The 19,337-nt window shown below is 39.8% G+C and overlaps 1 protein-coding gene across 1 annotated transcript in view; it reads right to left on the bottom strand.

Moving 5' to 3' along the window:
* DNAJC1 (DnaJ heat shock protein family (Hsp40) member C1) overlaps positions 1 to 17,886 on the bottom strand; it is a 107,949-nt gene extending 90,063 nt beyond the window's left edge. Inside the window, exon 1 of the mRNA XM_027695681.1 lies at positions 17,625 to 17,886. Within this exon, the coding sequence (XP_027551482.1) occupies positions 17,625 to 17,789 (165 nt within the window). The 5' untranslated portion in view covers positions 17,790 to 17,886. The remainder of the gene's footprint in view (positions 1 to 17,624) is intronic.
* Positions 17,887 to 19,337: the final 1,451 nt, after the last annotated feature.

The following is a 19,337-nucleotide window of genomic DNA, read 5'->3' as shown; positions in this document are numbered from 1 at the left end:
ATCAAGTGGTAAGAAACCAAAATTGAACTTAAAAATGTAAAATTTCAATAATCAGATTAAATGATCAGTACAGTAGGGAGATAACTAAAATTACTGAATACTGAAAGTCTTTACGGTTCTTTCCACTGAAGTTCTGGTATATCTACTCCAGAGCACTACAATACTTCACACGATAAATTCAGCAATGGTTTTAAGTCTCTTTTTGTAAGGTTCATTTTTACTTCAAATTGCACAGAATTCTACATCCATAATCCCCACCATTATATTTTTTTTAAAAAGGCATCACGATTAAAGAATTTTTAAGCAATAGTATACGTAATGCTTAACACTTTCAAAATATTTAATTTGGCATTTAGGAGGAATTCCATAACATAATTAGAAGGAACAGCACAAACATCTCCTTAGACTTAGTGTTGCCTATTGGCAGCATCTCAAAAGAAAGAGCGAAACAGCAGCCCATCTCTTCGCAGTGTGTTAATGCAGCAAGTATGCAGCTATGTCAGTCTCTCCCTTTGTGCTCCACAGCTGTAATCAACTGTGGACATTTGTTATGTCGAGAGAAGTCTTAATGCTCTACAATCACAAGTGACCTACTGGGAAACAAGCTCACAACACACCAAAAAACTGGGAGGGTTTGACTAGATCAAATAAATAGGAAAAAGAACTAACAAAGTAATAGCAGAATGAAGCCAGGCTGCAAGACCCGGATTACTTCCATTTCAACCCCTCAGTGACTTATGGTCCTACTATTCCATGGTTGCCCATAACTCCCACATATAGTGCTTTAGACCTCCCACAAGGTCTCCGCCATGACCAGGAATACCACTAAAATAAACCTCCTAGAGCACACAGTGAAACTGCACTAACTGCTTCTATCTGCTCTTCCATGCACACAGTCTTATTTCACTATACTTTCTTTTCAGCAGTTATTCCAATGCGGTATTTTGTGCATGGCAGAAGATAAAGTACAAAGACTTCTTGGTGTTGTCCTGTTACTCAGAACAGTGACCAGCACAGGCAATGGAACTTAAGAATTCAACTTCTGTTACGGAAATTTAAAAACAGAAAAAGGAATAGTTATCAGATTAAAATTAACAGGAAAAAAACAGTTTCTATAGCAGAGATGCTTATCATTAATTCATCGGTAAAGAACTATTGAACAATTTCTATCAAATCCTGTGTCTACCAGTCCACAGATTGAATCTGTTCTGTGTAAGTACTGGGTGGCCACTTACCTACTTCTGAGCAGAGTCAGTTCTCTGCTGAAAAGCAGGGTCACACAAAGCAGTCTGCTAAAAACTCGGCCATTGGAAAAGCAACCTCCAGACAGCCAAACTTTCCAGCTGGAAGAGGTGAGTTTGAAAGATCTGACTTCTGCATTGCTTGTCCCTGGAACCCAGCCTGCTCATCCAAAGACACTTCATTTCTAGACCAGCAATTTTCAAACACAGTTTTGAAAAATCCTTCTTCAAAATAATAATTGATACAACACCTACATATTGAAACTGAGACCATACCAAGTATTTATTTGAGAATGACTTAAGAAAGCCACAAATAATAAAAATATATACTATGAAACTTCAGACAATTATGTTCTTCTGCAATTTTGGGAAAGGAAGGACTGGACTGATACTGACAGGCAGATGCAAAAATGGATTTTCAGAAATTACATGAGTAAGAAGAGACCAAAAACTAAACAGAAATCAGTGAACTAGCAAAGACAAAAACAAACAAAAAAGCAGCACCACCAACTAAAGTATGTGAGGATTAAAAAAAAATTGGTGGGATTAAATAAAGGGAATATACAGGGGGACTGTAACATGTAGCCTAAAGCCACATGCAGCTTTAATATCAAGGCAACATTAGGTGCCTGTTGCTTGGCAATTCATCTCCAGGTCCAACTGAAAAGCCAGAACCAATTTTAGACAGTCATTTTAGTTACAGGAAGCACAGAGATTAGACAAAGAGGGTGTTCCTGAAGTAATTGAAATGTAAGTTAACCAGGGTGCATGCAACCACTTCAGCTCCTGAGCTGAAAGGACAGGCTGAATTTATGATGAGCAGTGAAAGCCACAGTAAAATTTGATGGCAGCAGGAATACATTTAAAAACAAACAAACCAACCACACAATAAAGAGAAAAGATGACCTCTAAGATTAAGAGTGACAAACAGAAGACATCAGAGATTTTTAAAAAAAGACCACCTTAGTTTTTCCTTCCAAACATAACAGCATGTAGTTCTGATTGCAGATCTCTCAGAAGGATGTATCGAATATACTGATAAGAAAAAGTAACCAGAGAAAGGGTGCTTTAAAAGTTACAGATAAACCCGTATCATATCCCTGATTGACAATTCTAGTTAATAAGAGGACAAAAAAAAAGGAAGAGGAATCAGAAGACAAAATACAGTATATACTCAAGCAGAACAGAGAGGACTGGCAGACCATTCATTCTTTCAGCCTCTGAAAATTAGAGCAGAAAAAACAAAACAAAAAAAACACTAGCACAAAAGCCATGGAAAGTGTCATCAATGAAAAGAGAATAATTATTAGCTCCAGAACTGCATTGCAGAAGGTTCCTAAGACGTACTTACAAAGCCGCAACACTACTCAAGCACAGCAGTTCTCAGCTGCGGCCACCAGGGACCTTGGCCACTGCCCTCATTAAAGAAACACACTCGGTGCTGTCTGGGTGAAAAACAAAGCTTCAAGCAAAGAGCAAGAAACCATTTACGTAACTGCCTCATTCTCCATCATTATTCTAGGACTGACAGTTTGAAGAAAGGGATTTCGTTTGGGGGGGGGAAATCACCATGATGCCCAGTAAGCCAACGGCAGTGGAAATGGTAAACCTGTTGCCAAATATTAATCTAGAAAATTAAGCCATGGCAGGCAGGTCTAAACAGATTTTCTAGGAAGTTTAGAGAGAAATTAAGAGACTGTAAAAAAAAAATCAGTATAGATCACTCATTTTGAGTATTCATTTGCATCATTTCTGAGTAAAGAAAATAACGAAGCACAGCTAAAAACAAAATATGCAGGAAGTCTACAGGAAGCATCCGCTTCCTTTTTGGGACCACAGGTGTTTATTCTAGTAGTAGTTGAAAGGAAACCTGCTTTGCTCTCCTTTGTCAAGATGGGACTACCACTGGGACTCCAGAAGGAAGGCTATGGCATAGAAATTGGAGATCAACTCATTCGAAACACTGTCAGGATCAGGCTTTGTGAGAAAATAGAGTAGGCAGTTCAATCTACACAGAAATCAAAGGACAGCATAATAAGCAAGATGCAACTTAAAATGTCATCAAAAGATCAGCAATGAATCTGTTGAAGACTGTCTCCTTTCCTTGGGCTACACTAGAAACTGTAGTGCGTTTTCCAGATTACTGATGATTGAAACGAAACACAATTTTAGAACATCCATATCAGGGCACATGCAATAATTCTTGCTAAAATCCCCAATTCAATATTTACCTTAAAAATTTAATACAGAAGACCTCATCCCTGCTAGGCAATCAGCAAAAGTGCCCACAAGAAACTTGCCTGGAGTAACCTGCTATTCCAAGCACATGCTGGCTCACCAGATTCTTCTGCTCTCCTTCCTCTTGCTAGTGTGACTCAACAAAGTGCTATCCCACACAGAGTATCACTTGACTAAGAGATAGATTTTACACTAGTATAACTGATCTACAGTATTTTTTCACCTCTTGCAATGATGTTTTTCCTTAATCAAGTCATTACAAGCCACCCCCTTCAGAAAACAAGTCCTGTTTTCAAGGTGCCTACTGCCAATGTATGAATCTGTTACTATTGACCCACGGTAGATCCCAGAGCACAAGCAGTCGGCTGAGAGTCAGAACAGCATTTTCTAGACTGAACAATTATCTCAAATACTCTTAGTATAGCCTAGCGAAGAAATAAGTAACTTGTGAATTAATTTAGTTACATAAAAAAAAATCATCAAAAACCAAAATAACAAAAAAAAACCATAAAAGCAAAACCACAACAAAAAAACCACACACGCAAAAACCCCCAAAAACAAAACCAAAAACCCACCAACCAACAAAACAACAACACCCCCCCCCCCCAACAGTAAATGGGGGGAGGGAAGGGATCTGTTAATTCACACATTTCACAACACACTGGATTTTTTTCATATTTTGATTGTTCAGATACTCTAAGAATAATATCCTTCAGGGAGTCTTTAATTTTTTCTTTTGACCATCACTTCAGTATTTATACCATCTCATTTTAAGTGGCATAGTGGTTTCACCATATAACAGGACAAAAGACCAGATTTTTTCCATGGGAGTATAATTGCTATTTTCCAGCTTTGCCAACTTATACCAGATACCATCCTTTTAGGTATTCTTACCTTCACTCCTAAATCCATTAATAGATACTTTTTGGGGGGACCGACATTTTTTTGTGTGTGTGAGTTTTCTTTTATCCACCCACTCCTTGCCAGTGGAGAGTCCAAAAGCCACTTCTATTTGATCAAATTACCCTTTAAGAACAATCAAAATAATCATCTCACCAACTTGTCCTGTGAATCTGACACTTAGGTGAAGAATGGCAATGACTATGATATATGTACTCCTTTCAGGCTTCCAGCCAAACAGTCTGAGACTCCACAAGCAACTCTTGTGTAAGCCGGGGGGGGCGGGTGTTGGGCTTTATGATAACAGCAAGTTCTACAGTTGCAGCTGGAATGGGAAATGGTTTGTATATTTGTCTTGGCTGAATTGCAAAATATTGAATACCTGATCAAGATACAATTCTATCTTGACTGAGAAATCAATTTTTGAAAGCAACCTAGCCCAGTACTGTCTTTTCTGGCCATAGTATCAATCCAATCACGTCTAACCAGCTGTCATGTAAGGCTCTCATATCTCATGACAGCAGACAGGATAACCAATACCCTGATAATAATGGGATACCGTTAATTCAGTGACAGTGTCTTCGAGTTAATCTCGAAGAGAGCAGAGAAGCTACGGGAATGCATCTTACATATTCCAGAAGTGAAGAAACTCACATTTTACAGCCTTCTGCTTCCTTTAGGTCAGAAATTTAAGAAGGTACCATGCCCCTATTAACAGCTGTCTAAATACTAGTCAGGTTTTCTTTTAAAAAAAATATTTTTTGTGTTAAAAATCTGAGCTTTGAGGAAGTCAAACACATGGAAGACAAATGAAATTATGCCTTAGAAAGAAAGTACGGATATCCATATTCAATGTTAAACAGTGTTTATATTCACAAATACATTTAGAAGAGAAGTCAACATTCTGCAATGAAAAATGGCAATCTATGCAAGGGCTCTTTTTAAACAGAAGGTGTCCCAATTTACTTTTTAGACTTCAGATACTACAAAATTAATGCAAACACATGTTTTATACTGAAAACTTTTAAACACCATGATGTAAAATAGGAAGTGTAGTATCAAGATTTAAGTTCTAAAGAATGTTGGAGTATGATTTTTACTTCAAGTACATTTCTCTCCAACTCTATTCCGTTTTGTTGGACAATGTAGTATGACCTAAACATTTTGGATTTAAACACAGTCTACTCAAACATACATCTTCGGAGACTGACAGAATTAAACACTATGGTTTTACCCAAAAATCAAGATGAGGGTAAGGCATATGTGATAAAAATCAGCTGCAAACTAAATGATGTTCAATTGCAATATATTGCAATTTGCCATGACAAATTGGAGCTTTTAAGAGATGATCCCAGGTCCAATTGTTAAAGGAGCCCAAAATAGGAAATATTTATCACAAATACCTCTCCTATGAAATTGTCCATCTGAACTCTGCACTCAACACACTGTATCTATAGACTTCCCAGAAAGCGCAGTCTGATTTAGCCTTTCATTACCCCACACTTTTTTTCTAGCTACTGTTTCTTTGTGTTCTCAAACTTATCAGTGCATCACTTCAGACATCAAGATGTTAGCAAAGAGCACAGCCTACCCTAAATTCACTTCTTGATAGTCAAGGCACATGCACAGCATGGAAGCAACGTAGGATTAGAGACAGGGTTCAATTACTTTAGATAGTACCTAGAAGTATGAGTTTATCATGTCTCTGAACAATAAACAGATCAACTTTATTTAGAAGAAAAAGAAAATTACAGTTCTTTATTGTAAAAACTACAGTACTAAATAAAGTATTGTACGAATAAAAAACTGTACTAAAACCTTGAAATTCAATACATTTCATTCAATGCAACTTTTAGCTTTAATACACCCAATTAAAGTTCCTGTATTTTGAACAAGTTCTCTGCTGAAAAATTTATCTCAGCAAGTTTCTACCTTTTTAAAATTTCTAGAAGTGAAGGTATTTCATAAAACCCTGTCATGTTTCTCCTCACAATGTCAGCATTCCATAGAAAACATAAAAATTGAAGTTTTCACTGTGATTTATATAATTGGAATAATGTAATACCAAAATTTTGCTTAAACCACTAGGAATGAGCAAAGACACAGCTTGTATGTGGTACATCAAAATTAGAATAACTGGAGTAAAATAATCTCGTTGTTTCCAAAACAAGACACTTGAGTACATCACAGTAAGAACCCTGCTGCAGAATTAATAAATCCAGAGAATTACCATGATACAAAGGAACAACGCTGCTTGAGTCTTAACTCAAGTAGTAATACAAATCAAAGCCCTCCATCTTACCTTCTGAAAACTACTGTCCAAAACAGTGTTAAGGCCGGTCACTAAAGCAAAGTGACCAGAAGCAGATGATTTATTCCTGAACTCCCTCCAGATATCTCAGTTTAAGGCATGAGTTCCTATGAGAATGTGCTTAATCATTCATGCGTAGCAGTTAATCAAACAGGAAAACTGCGTAACAGCAGCTATTCTTCCCTCTCATGGTCAGTAACTACAAGAGCAATGTGGTAGATTTTTGTGCCAATTCCATTAGAACTCATTGAACATATAGCTAAAAAAACATGTTGACTACTTCTTTCCAACATGTAGGACTTTTGTATTTGTCCAAGCAAACTAGAGTGGCTATTTATTCGATTTTCAAAACCCTTTTATTTCTTTAAATGTAACCAAAACGAGGATGCTACAGACTGCTTGATGACGAAACTATGAAAAGCTTCATTCAGGAACAAAGCTACAGCCATACAATTTAATAATTTATTTAATGAATCTTCCCTGTTGGAGATGTTCAAGACATTCCCACACCAACACATTCTTTGCATTAGACAGGTCAAGAGAATCTAATTCAGCTTGAAATAAATATACAGACATACCAAAGAGACAAATTAGATGTTAAGAAGTCACCAGGTTCATGGCTTTCACCTGAGACTGCAGAATGAAATTTAAATACAAAGCTGCAGACTTGCAGGTGAGGAAAGTAACCTAGTACTGCAAAAAACTGCCACCAGGGACCTGGCAGCCTGCCACACACACATTAGGGGAAAAAAACCCAACCCAAACAGAAACGATCCTGGGAATTACAGACCAGAAAGTTTGTCATCCACCCTTACTAAAGGCAGCAGGTGCTATAAAAATAAAGTCATTGCAGACAAGGATAAATGAGGTCTATTGGAAAAAATGTTGCATAACTTCTGAAAAGAGAAAACCTGCCTCATCAACCCAGCTGAGGCACTGGAGTGCATCAGCGAGAATAGAGAGAGGAGGTGCAGCAGACACAGTACAGTCCAATTTTGAAAAAGCTTTTGACAAGGTTCCACACCAAAGGCTATCACAGAGACTAACTTGCCACAAGATGGGATGAAAGACTCTTATAAATGGGAACTCTGTACTATGTAACTGAGAATGAATGTAAGACAGCTATACCTAATATTTAAATGTAGTACATAACTTACATACAGAAGAGGTCCATTCTTTCACCACTGTAAGCTGCAAGAAACAACTGTTTGGCTGATCCTCTCAATCTGTATTTTAACCATTGTTGAAATACTATGATCAGAGACAATCCAACATTCAAATTCATTATTTTGTTTTGAATGTTGCTGGGTTAGCTTGTAGTGTTGAAAAGCTACTGAAGCAGAAATAGAAAAATATTCAGTAGAACAGAAACTACAAGCCACACAGGTTACAAACTCACAGAAGAAATACTTTTTCTTCAATAGACAGGTAGACTCAGGCTGGAAAAGAAGTTTATTTCAAATTTTTAAGCAACTGAAAGAAATGCTTGAATTGAATAAGATTGTTAATAATTCTTTATAGGAAATGGGAAGAGACTCCTATACAGGATGAAATTTTACAGACTTTCCTCTATTGTAACATTGTAGCAGCCACTGTTAAGACACAATATCGAGTACAGCAATTAATAATATGACTGTAAACTGTCAAAAAGTTAACTGAATACTGCTCTTCTACTCTCCCATCACAGTATTTATATCCCATAGAAGAACACTAGAGGAATCACTATGAAATGGTGATTAATAGTATAAAAGCCAGCCTAAATCAGTTTGAAATTTAATAAAACATTGATCAATCAGACTAAAAAAATCATCTGCAATATTTTCAGGGATAAGTAAAAACAATTATTGACCCTTAAGGGAGAAGCTATTCACCCCAAATAACGCTGTTTCACAGCTTTCTTGTGTCCTCACCAGCACTGAATGCTTCCTTTAAAAAACGAAAGTACTTTAGTGTTGAAGTCAGCAGATTTCAGAATTACAGCCCACGTGGCAAGACTCCTCTAGTTCTTCCTTCTCTTTTCAGTCAGAAAAACATTGCAGAGTGACTTTCTTTCAACAGCTCCTACGCATCTTCTGGTTTTCTCCTTAAGTTTTCCATATTAACACAAAGAAGGAAGAATTTCAGATCTATCAGAGACTGCTTATGAATTTTCTTCACTGCTCATTTGACATCAAGAACAGTTGGCAAGGCCTGCAAACCAGGTCGTTTAAGAAATTTGCACTTAAGCAATCCCTCATCTGAGAGCCCAGGAACACACAATCCTGCTTTTAACTGTGTTATCATTTGCACAGCTGTAACACACACCATGTGTACAACACACTGCCACGTACATAAAACTGTTTACAAATCACTTTTATACAGAGCTAGTAACATCCAAACAAAGTCAACAGACAAACAAACAATACACAAAAGAAACCCAGAAACCCCAAATCTGCTCATAATTTAGGGAAAACCTACAATTTTAGACTGCAGGGAAAAGATAAAAAATGAGAGAAGCAAACTTCTAATCTGCACAGCATCTAGCTAAGCAAAAGCCCAAACACTAGCAAGTAAATCAAAAGCAAAATTGCAGGTTTTCACATGTTGTGCGAATTTTGTTAGCCCACTAGGATGCTGTGGAAAACCAAAACACTTTAGATATTAAAATTAATAAAAGGAGGAAACTAATGTATATCAGACCCATTTTTAGAGATGAAAAAACTTTTGTTATCACTTCTACTCTCATTCTTACTGGCTCAGCTGTTCAACAGCACCACAGGCTCTTTGTTACCATCTCTGCTGAGAACATCAGAAGAACCAACCCAACTAAGGAACATTTTATAAGCTGAATTTTCATTTTATTTCTTAATTTTTATCACGTACCTAAAGTTAAAATAGCACCACAGACAGCTGCAAACATCTCCTTTAAAGCTACAGTTTTCTCTAGATCTGATCAGAAAGCCACGTTAATCTTAATTGCAAAATTACTCTAGATGGAGCATAAAAGGTTTATCATTCAACAGAATGAAATTAAGGCTGCCTCTAAAGTTTTTCCTTAGACAACTTTACAGACAAACATCTGACCGCAATCCGCAGCAATCAAGTAGCAAAAGGCCACCAGGAAATTGTTTACAAAACTCCACATTAGATCAATTATGTCACTGTTTCAGATACCAACACAGGCACATGCAGGAGAACTTCAACAAAGGAACAAGCATAAGACACAGGCTTGTCTAAGCACCAGAGGCCACCAGCAGAGGTTACCCACCCCTCCTCACCAAGAAATAGGTCACTCCCTTCAATGAATTACCGGTCAAACACGGATCTTCTAGGGGGGAAAAATAGCCCACTGTTAATTTCTGCAATTTGAAAATCAAGCTATTATGGATACATCCTTAAAGCATTAGTGAAGAAAGAAGTATAAAGAGAAAGAGCTAAAACATTATCGCTGCTACAGACAGAAAAACAAAAAACCACACAATTCAAGGCCACTTGTTTTATCCTTTTCACTGCACTTTGCATACTATTAGTTCCCTTGGGTTCCCAAATATAGTAGTTTCCTATTGCTGTATGTCCTTCTACACAGCAAGGAAGAGTATAACCTGAAATAAATCAGGAAACTGTTATATGAATGCATTGTCAGGGAAAGTTAAGAGTGAATGTCTTTAAAACTACTTAAATTGGTAGATTCTGAAACACTTCTGTGTCTTTAAGAAAGGAAACAACAATGACAGCAAGAAAAAACCCTGCATTTTCTTGGACAACTTCCAAGCAGAAATTTAATAGGCAACAAAACAAAAAAAACATTTTTATGGGAAATGCAAGCTTTACATGTCTAGATGTTTCAATCATTTTTATACGCAACAAAAACATCAGGGCAGGGCACTTGCAGAACAGAATATATTATCTGTCAGCAGTTTACCTGGAAGTTCAAAACCAAAACACACAAAACCCCATATTCTGCACCATCCTCAGTTACAGATTGAACAGTTATCATTCCTGCTTCTCTATGGTACACAATTGAATTAAATTGTGAGCAATTAAACTACTCCACAGTTTGGAACAACTTTGTTCGATAGGATCCAAGTGAATAATTGCAAAGATGGCTTCACACAATTTTAATAATTTGCATTTTTTAGGAAAAGCAGAGTTTCCAGAACTGCTGGAAATCTCAGTTCCATGTATAACATACAAGTAACAGACTCAAACGGGAGGTTTTAAACCCTGAAGGGATGCAGAATTGTGTTGCAATAGCACACTGAGAAAAAACACATAATTACTTTTAGGGAATGAACTAAGATTACAGCTAAAGCCACTAGAAACAAACCTGGATTTTCTAATGTTATTTTTGTTTGAACTGGTACAGTGGACTATTACTGCCTCGGTGTTGACAGTACATCTGTAGGCTTTAAAGAAATGCAGTTTTAGGAATTACAAAGATCCCTCACTGTCCAAATAAAGGTCTGCTACTACTTTCACCTAGTTGTGTATTAAATAAGTTAATTATTTTTGAAAGTTTGGATCAAGAAAATTGAAACATATTTCATCTTTCCAATGAGAACTCTGATCTTACTGGATTGACAGTGCATTAAAATCCAATGCCTTCCAAATTATATCTCCTTAACATATATTTTGAACAAGATGCAGAAAGCAATCTTGCAACAGGCTGAGATCATTAGACATGATGTTCCATCACCACCAAAACAACTTTGCTCCCTCAAAAATTAGTAACTGAGATACAAAGCTGCTTCATGGTTCCATGTCATTTCACAGCACAAGACTTTTGAAGGCCACAGCGAATATCCTATTTGTCATGCAAGTCAAAATAATCTTACAAAACAAAGCAAGAATAGCCTACAGCTTGTAGGTTTGACACAATCATCTGAAGAAGTGATATTATAATTGCATGTGTGTGAAACTCTGTCTCGCCAGATCAAATACTTCCAAAGTTTGGAAGACTGAAGCACTATCACCAAACTAGATTTTCACTAAAACATTTGCAGATGATGCACACTCCATGATTTTAGTAACACTGCACCCACATACATTAACCTTAAAAAGAAGCAGGGAGGAGAACAATCTGAAGTGTTAGAAGAGCAACCAAAATATGTCTATGGAGTGTGATCCAGCTTGTCACTGGAAAGAACAAACAAACTGCTGAGTTTCTGGGCTATCCCTTCTTATTTTCCCTTCCTTGCCATACTTATGTGCATCTTGCCTGTCAGGGAAGACAGAACTGTATGGGTACAGGAAGGCTGTTCTTGATGAGGACTTGAGAGTATTCCTTTAACAGATCCAGCTCTCCCTCATATACTTCTTCTCACTTGAAGGGACTACTCTGTGTACTCAAAGTTCCCCAGAAGAAAAACAGTTTTATCTAGAGGTTTTTCTGGACAGTAACCCATTCAAAGCCAGAACTACAGAAGTGCTAGATGATACAACACTAAGAACTTCAGAGATTGCCATTCTTAATGAAAAATAGGTAACCAAATATATGTCCAAGAACTTTACTTACATAACATATGAATTCACAACTTTGGAAATGCAGTGATATATGTCATGCCATCAATCAATGCACTTGCATAAAACAGACCATGCAAATCCTATTACCGAGAATTTTCTTCAGCCTCCAGTAATGCTTCATAATACCATAAAAGCCACACCATTTGTTGTGATGTTCATTCGTGGTAAGGTTCTTACAGGGCAATGCCAAGAGGTAAAATTCAATGTCACCCATTTACAATAAACTCTAGTCTTCTTAGTGCATTTATCTCATTTTTTTCAGTGCAGAGCAGGAGTGCACATGCAAAGTAAACTTCATCATTGTACCCACTGTCTGCATAGCATGAAACAGTCCTAGAGTGGATGAACAGGATCCCTTTGAGATAGAACAGAACTGGAAGATGTGAAACCAGGAGCACAAACACCACACTTCAACACAAATGGGCATTGAGTCCATGCATCCAGCCTGGAATTAGTTCAACAACAACAACAAAAAAATCTCTGAAATGCAAACAGTATACACACCAATTCCTCAGCACCAAACATTGCATTCTACAGACACAACTCTGTCAGATCCTGCTACTTGACACAGTAGCTCCTCTGTTCCAGTGTTCCTGAAAGAAGCCTATTAGCCCAACACATCCACCTCATCTAGAGAGGTTGTGGCTTCCCACAGCCAAAGAAATCCAACTCCTTGGTTTTCTTGCCTTGCACTTTCTTGGAGTTGCTAACATAGCAACACCTCACAGGCTGTCAGACCAAAATCAGGTTTTATACACACAGTTATGACTTTGTGCTGCAGCATCATCTAACAAATGCACCATCTTGCAATGACAGGGATACAACACTTAGTTAACAGTAAAGCCACTCAAACAGATTAGAGCCTGCTTCAAAATAAATATTGTGCCACAAGGAAGGCATAAGCCAATACTGAAGAAAATATCTCTCTCAACATTTTTCAGGGGTTATATGTTTATTCACCATGTTGGTCAGCAAGTCCCACTCATGTTAATTCTCCCTCAGGAATCTGAGGTGTCAGGGTCTCTTTTGCTGCCTCAGAGGTACTCAGAGAAACTTTCTCTGTTTGCTTCCATACACTGCACAGGCCTAGCAGAACTTCCAATATCCATTCCCTTATCTGATTACCAGTGGAAGCCAAAGCCTTATTCAGACATTCCTTGGTCCTAATTGACACATGACACACTGCTCCATGCAGGTCAATTCCAGCCACACAGCTCATGCATTTTAACACATCTTCACAAACATTTCCTAATAATTTCTTGATCAGATCCCCTGTATCCAAGAACTGTACCACAAAGTTTCAAAAGACATTCGGAGGCCTGTAGTGCCTTCCTTGCTGCAAGCACAATAGACTAGAGGAGTAGGTCATTCCCTTGAAGTCATATTAACAAGTTACAATCAAAAGCATATTTTGGGAAGGAGATCCACAGATTCAACTGATGCCAAGTTGATTCATCCAGAGAGTATCATATTTATGAAGGTATCAGCTACTGAAAGCTGTAAAAGATGATAAAATTAACTTGACCGGTTTCTTTGTCCACTATACAAGATGGTAGCTCCTCAGATCTTCCTAGAATTTTTCCAAGAAGTTGACATCAGATTTGTATGTTCTCATTCTCACGTAACAGGGTCATCATATTACTGAGTCTGCATAGCCTCTGGTTTAATTGTGTTGCTTTAACTGAGTTTTTAGATGAACACTATTTGGTCCTGATCCCCTTGTCGATTTGAAATTGGCTATATTGAAATGATTACTGAAATGATTATTACATCTGATCTGTCAAGAGTTTATGATTCTATTTTCTTCAGTAACCACCTGAAGAAAAGCATAGGGAAATGTAACCTTTTTCTCAAGCCAAAGGTTATCTTATCTTCCCATTCTGCTAGGTCAAACTTCTTGAGAACAGCAATGTTTTAAATGAGCCTTTTAATTTAATCACATCACCAATTTAAGAACCGGCAAAAAAAGGAAAGATAGAGCAATTCCCACATCATTCAGAACAGCAACAGTAACAACATAACAATGCAAGACTTTTTCTTATGCTATGTTACTATTAGGCCAGATGAAAAAAAAACAAATGGATAGATTGTGCCCTTGTACAAAATCAGATACTTCTTAATCTAGGTGCTCAGACCTAACACTTGGGGGTTGGACAAGATGGGCCCTTTCAACCTTGACCATTCTGTGAGTATTTGTAGATTCCGCAGCCAACCCCTCCTTGAAGTCACCACTACAGTCAGTTATTTAACAGCCAAGACAGTCACAATCTTACTCTTCCTTTGTCATTCCACATTCACAATCACAGCAAAAATCGCTTCCATTACATCATCATCTATCTCTGCCATTCATCTCAGAAAATACTGCAGCAGCTCCAGCCTTACACCCTAGCAGAGCTGGATGAGTTACCTGACAATGCCAGGAGGCTTTCATAAGGCCCTTGAAATGACAAAACACAAACCCCATACTGTTGCAGCCATAGAGCAGAAATGAAACCAAAAATCATCATTTCTCTCCAATCTGAGTTAAAAATCCATCAGACAGAGGCTTCATCAAAGCAAGCTTGAGAGCTACAGGACTTCCCACAATGCCTTCTGCACTGTGAGTTGAGGTCAATATCAGCCTCTGACACTGCGTATGAGTTCAACAAGCAGTCAGCACCACAACTCTCCCATCAAAACCTAAGCTGCTTTAATGCCTTAAGGAAGCATTGAGTCATTCCCTGTATTTTTTTCAAAACGCGAGATGACACGTTTAGAAAAAATCTGGCAGCCCTGATATACTTCTGCTAACAAACACAGTTGAGCATCCGTGCTTCAGACGTAGAAGTTACATACTGCATAAAGGAGAAGCACTCCCTTCCCCCAGGAGTACGTGAAGGAAGAAGGAATTATGAGGACATGATACAAGGGAATGAAATAGGAACAGGTGGGGGATGGGACAAGCAAGCTTTAATGAATGGAAGATAATTAAACAGTCCAAAGGCATGGCCACAAAGGCTGTTGTCACACACACTGTCTCTCTTGTACTAAAATGCCAAGAAAACCACCTAAGCACAGGGAATGAAATCACTGGCACTAGAACTACAAAAAGTGCATTCTAGTCAAACGCATTCCAGCCGAAACAATAATGACACACAAAACGACCAGTAAGCTCTATTAAACCATAATATTAACAAATGGCAGAAAATCTGAAGAAACATGCAAACGGTACACTGAAACATTATGGTAAAAGGCCCGCAACCGTACGGTTAAGATGCATAAGGCGGGATAGAGCACATCTGAGATTTGGGTACTTCCCTCAACCCCATCACAAGACCAGTCACCCTTCTCATGGTAACTCAAAACAGCTGCAGCTGTCTAGAGAGTCACTGCAAATCAAAATCCCACTCCGGGATCTCGTTGGAAGTTTCAGGTATAGCTGGAGAAGCAAGCAGCAGGAACAAGGATACAGAGTGAAAGAACCTCTATGCCTATATAGCATCTTCCAATGCTTACAAATTCCTATTGAAGCTCAGCTTCAACACTGTGTACTGCATTACAGTACTCACAGGTCTATTCCACTGCATGTGCAAAGCATCCCACGTTATGTACACTTCCAGGCTATAATGACATTATGAGTGACTGCTGTATACTTTTAACAAACAAAACTTTATTTCATTTGTGTTGGACTTCCACCACCTTTTTTCTTGCTTGCACTTTTCAAGTGATATAAGTTCTCCTTTATGATTAGGAGTAGAAGTGTGAACTAGCAGAATATTTGCTTGCTAAAATTAATATATTTTGCTAAACATACAGCACAAGGTACAGATTTGGCCCTAGAAAACAGGATTGTGGAAGATGTTAACAAAGAGTTGCATACCACATCTGAACATCACTAACCAGAACCCACAAAGTTTTGGGTCCCTCCATTATCTAACACTAAAATTGTCTTTGAGAAATTAACACCTAGATTTTTACACTCGTGAAAGTGAAACTTGGGTAGCACTGTTTGCTGTGAGATATATATATATATATATATATAAATGTTTGCAGAGATATATATATATATATATATATACATATGATGATATATACAGTATTCCATAGTATTTAACAGTGGTGCTTAAGAAGGAGTAAAGGAAAGAAAGAGATGAAACCGAGTCAGGATCCCTCAACTATCATTAACAACCACAGCCAGTAGTTTCCAAAACCAGACCCTTAGATATTGCAGACACCTTCCCTCTCTCTATAGACACGGCCCTAATAAAAAGCACCTGAAAATACAGCCATTATTCTCAAAAACTAAAAGAACTACATTAAAATAAACTTCAAGGTTGTCAGGGAAGGAATTCAAATAGAAGGATCACTCACCAGAATGTAGCACTGAAGAGAATGTACTAGACGTACAGAATGTACTAGGAGACAATGAACAAGATGTCTTTTGGGGACTCTGGGTGAAGTAACAGATTATAGAAAATGGTATATTTCATTATTGAGGAGAGGAACACTGACTGGAATAAAGAGTAAAAAAAATTAAGATGCAGGAGGAGATATTAAGCAAGGTCACACAATGAGACCTTCTAGAGAGAAGGAAAGGCATCATGCAGGAGCCAGGACAAGTGATACAAGTAAAGCATGCCAAGTGTCAGCAAAACTAGCAAGTGCATCTAAAATATACACAAGAACCACGGGATAAAATGTTTCTAACAGGAGTTCCTGTCTTGACTACACTGACATGAAAATTAACCGAAGATATGTAATAAATAGTTTAAGATAATCTCAGGTGTTACTTATCAAAGAGAGGTGAAAACCATGCACAATAACCAAGATACACGGCAAGTAAATAAATGTAACAATCTACAAGCCACTACCATAGCAAAGGATCACAGTCTACCACATTGACACCCGTGAGAGAAAACATGAGCCACATCACCTGGCAATGCACAATCTGAAGAAGATAAGAAACCAGCAGCTATACGGAATGAGGGAAAAGTGAAAAACAGCCATACTGACAATATGTATGGGAAGTGGAAGAAGCCCAAAAGCTACTTCTGTCTGTCTGTAGACGCATTTAGAGAAAAAGAGATATATTCAGAAGAGCAACAGGCAGTAGAACACACAAAGGTACAGCTGGAGAGGGAGCGCTGATTTATGGTGGGGCCAGAAGGATAAGAAACAGAGCAGTACCCGAAAGAGAGCAGAGCCCCCGCGGTGGGAGGGAAGAGACTGGGGAGGGACAGAAACGCTGCCCCGAGCCTCGGGAGCCGGGGCTGGGGGCCCTGGGCAGGGTGCGGGTGACAGCGCCAGGCGAGCAGGCGAGGGGCCGGCGGCGCACCCGGGGCTCAGGGGGAGCCGGGCAGCCGCGCCGGGGATTGCGGCGGTGCCGACCGGGAGGAGCCGCGGAACGGGCCAGGGCAGGGGGCTGCGGGGGGCGGGCTCGGTCCCTCGCTCACCTGCTGAACCCCCAGAAAGTCGTAGAAGTTCCGCGGCACCTCTTCCACCAGGTCGAAGAGCTCCAGGTCGCCGCTGTCCCAGGCGCGGGCGCGGGGCGCTAGCAGCGCCAGCAGCGCCAGGAGCGGCAGCAGCCGCGGGCGCGGCGCGGGCCGCGGGCGGGACATGATGCTGCCGGCGGTGTCGGCACCGGAGCGGTGCCGGAGCAGGGACTTGCCCAGGACGCTGCGCGCAGGCCGCGCTCGCCGCGGCGGCCGCTCCGCACTGAGGGGACGCGCCAGGCCCGGCCCGGCCCCGGCAGCGGCGGCTCCGCGGGGGGGGGAGGGCGCTCCCCGCGCAGCCAATCGCCGCCTCCGCCGGTCGTGACGTCACGCAGCCCGGCAACCGCCGGCGCTCGCGCAGTGGAGGGGCCGCGGGGGGAGGGGGAAGGGCGCCCCGGGCACGAGCCCTCTGCGCGCGGACGCCCCGCCCCTCCCCCCGCGCGCCGCGCCGCCTGCCGGCCCTTCCCCTCCCCGCGCCCTTCCCGCCGGGAGAGCCTGTGGGGAACGTCGGGAGGGCCGGGACGGATCGGGAGAGCCGAGCCAGGCCCGGCCCGGCCCGGTGCCCCCTGCGGGCGGAGAGCGCCGGGCACCGAGCGGCACCCGTGCAAGCCCGGTGCCCGTGGGGCTGCGGGGACCCCGCGCTCCAAATCGTGTCTCGATTTTCTGTCCTTTATTAACTCCCGAGGTGTCGGTTTGTTTATTGTAACCTGTTCTACTCTAAAATCTCTCCAGCGTATTGTCGGTATCAACCTGATTTTTCAGCTGGTTTTCCTCGGACCTTTCATTCTTTCCTCGCTTAAATGAATATGAAATGTTTCACGTTGAACGTTAGATGAGAAATTAGATGGGAACTTAATGGATGTACAATACAAATTATCAGCATTAAATCACTTTTCTCTGGCACGGTCAGACTCCTTGGCACACCTCATCTGTTTTGTCTCTCTCTTAGCTAGGCCTGGTTAGTAACTCACTATGGGAATCTTCTAAGAAAAGATGGATTCACTCATTCCAAAAATATCCATGAACTAAATCGAGTTCAGTAAGTAGTTTTTGCAATTAAAAAAAAAATCTCAAATGCCAATCTTGTCTGTGCCTGAATTCACCCAAGAGGAGCTGGGCACCATTTACAGAATCACTGTACAGTAGAGCACTGCCTTGGATACTCCATGGGAATAGCAAGATGTGGCTTTGAAATACACTGATTAATTCAGAGTAAGGACTTGAACCAACATAACCATTATCAATTTTCCAACTCATAAAGTATAGAGTAGTCTTAGATATTCTCTTCTATTGAAACTGTTCCCTTTTGTATAAACTATTTAAATATTAATTAGATTGATATTTAAACTCATGTTTCCATATCCCATATGCATGCCCACTGGGCTTTTAGGATCACAATTCTGCCTCCGGCTCTGCTTACTGAAAAGACACCTAAACCCATTTGCCTGGAAATATAATTTAGCCAACAGTGTCTTATGTAGACCCCTTTTAATTCACCTTTCTTAAAAAGGAGCACCTAACTGTTAATTCTGATCATCTTAAAAAATGTTCCTCCTGCTTGATCATAAGGGCAAAAAAATAATCCTTTTCTAGAGAATGACAGAGTACAGAGAAAGTCATGGTCTAGTTAATTTATCATCTGCTTTGTTTGGCTGTAGTAAGTGAACCTGCTAT

This window comes from Neopelma chrysocephalum, unplaced genomic scaffold (genome assembly GCF_003984885.1).
Source record: "Neopelma chrysocephalum unplaced genomic scaffold, ASM398488v2 Primary Assembly neopelma1_102, whole genome shotgun sequence".
Lineage (NCBI taxonomy): Eukaryota > Metazoa > Chordata > Aves > Passeriformes > Pipridae > Neopelma > Neopelma chrysocephalum.
This window is presented reverse-complemented; position numbering and strand designations above follow the sequence as displayed.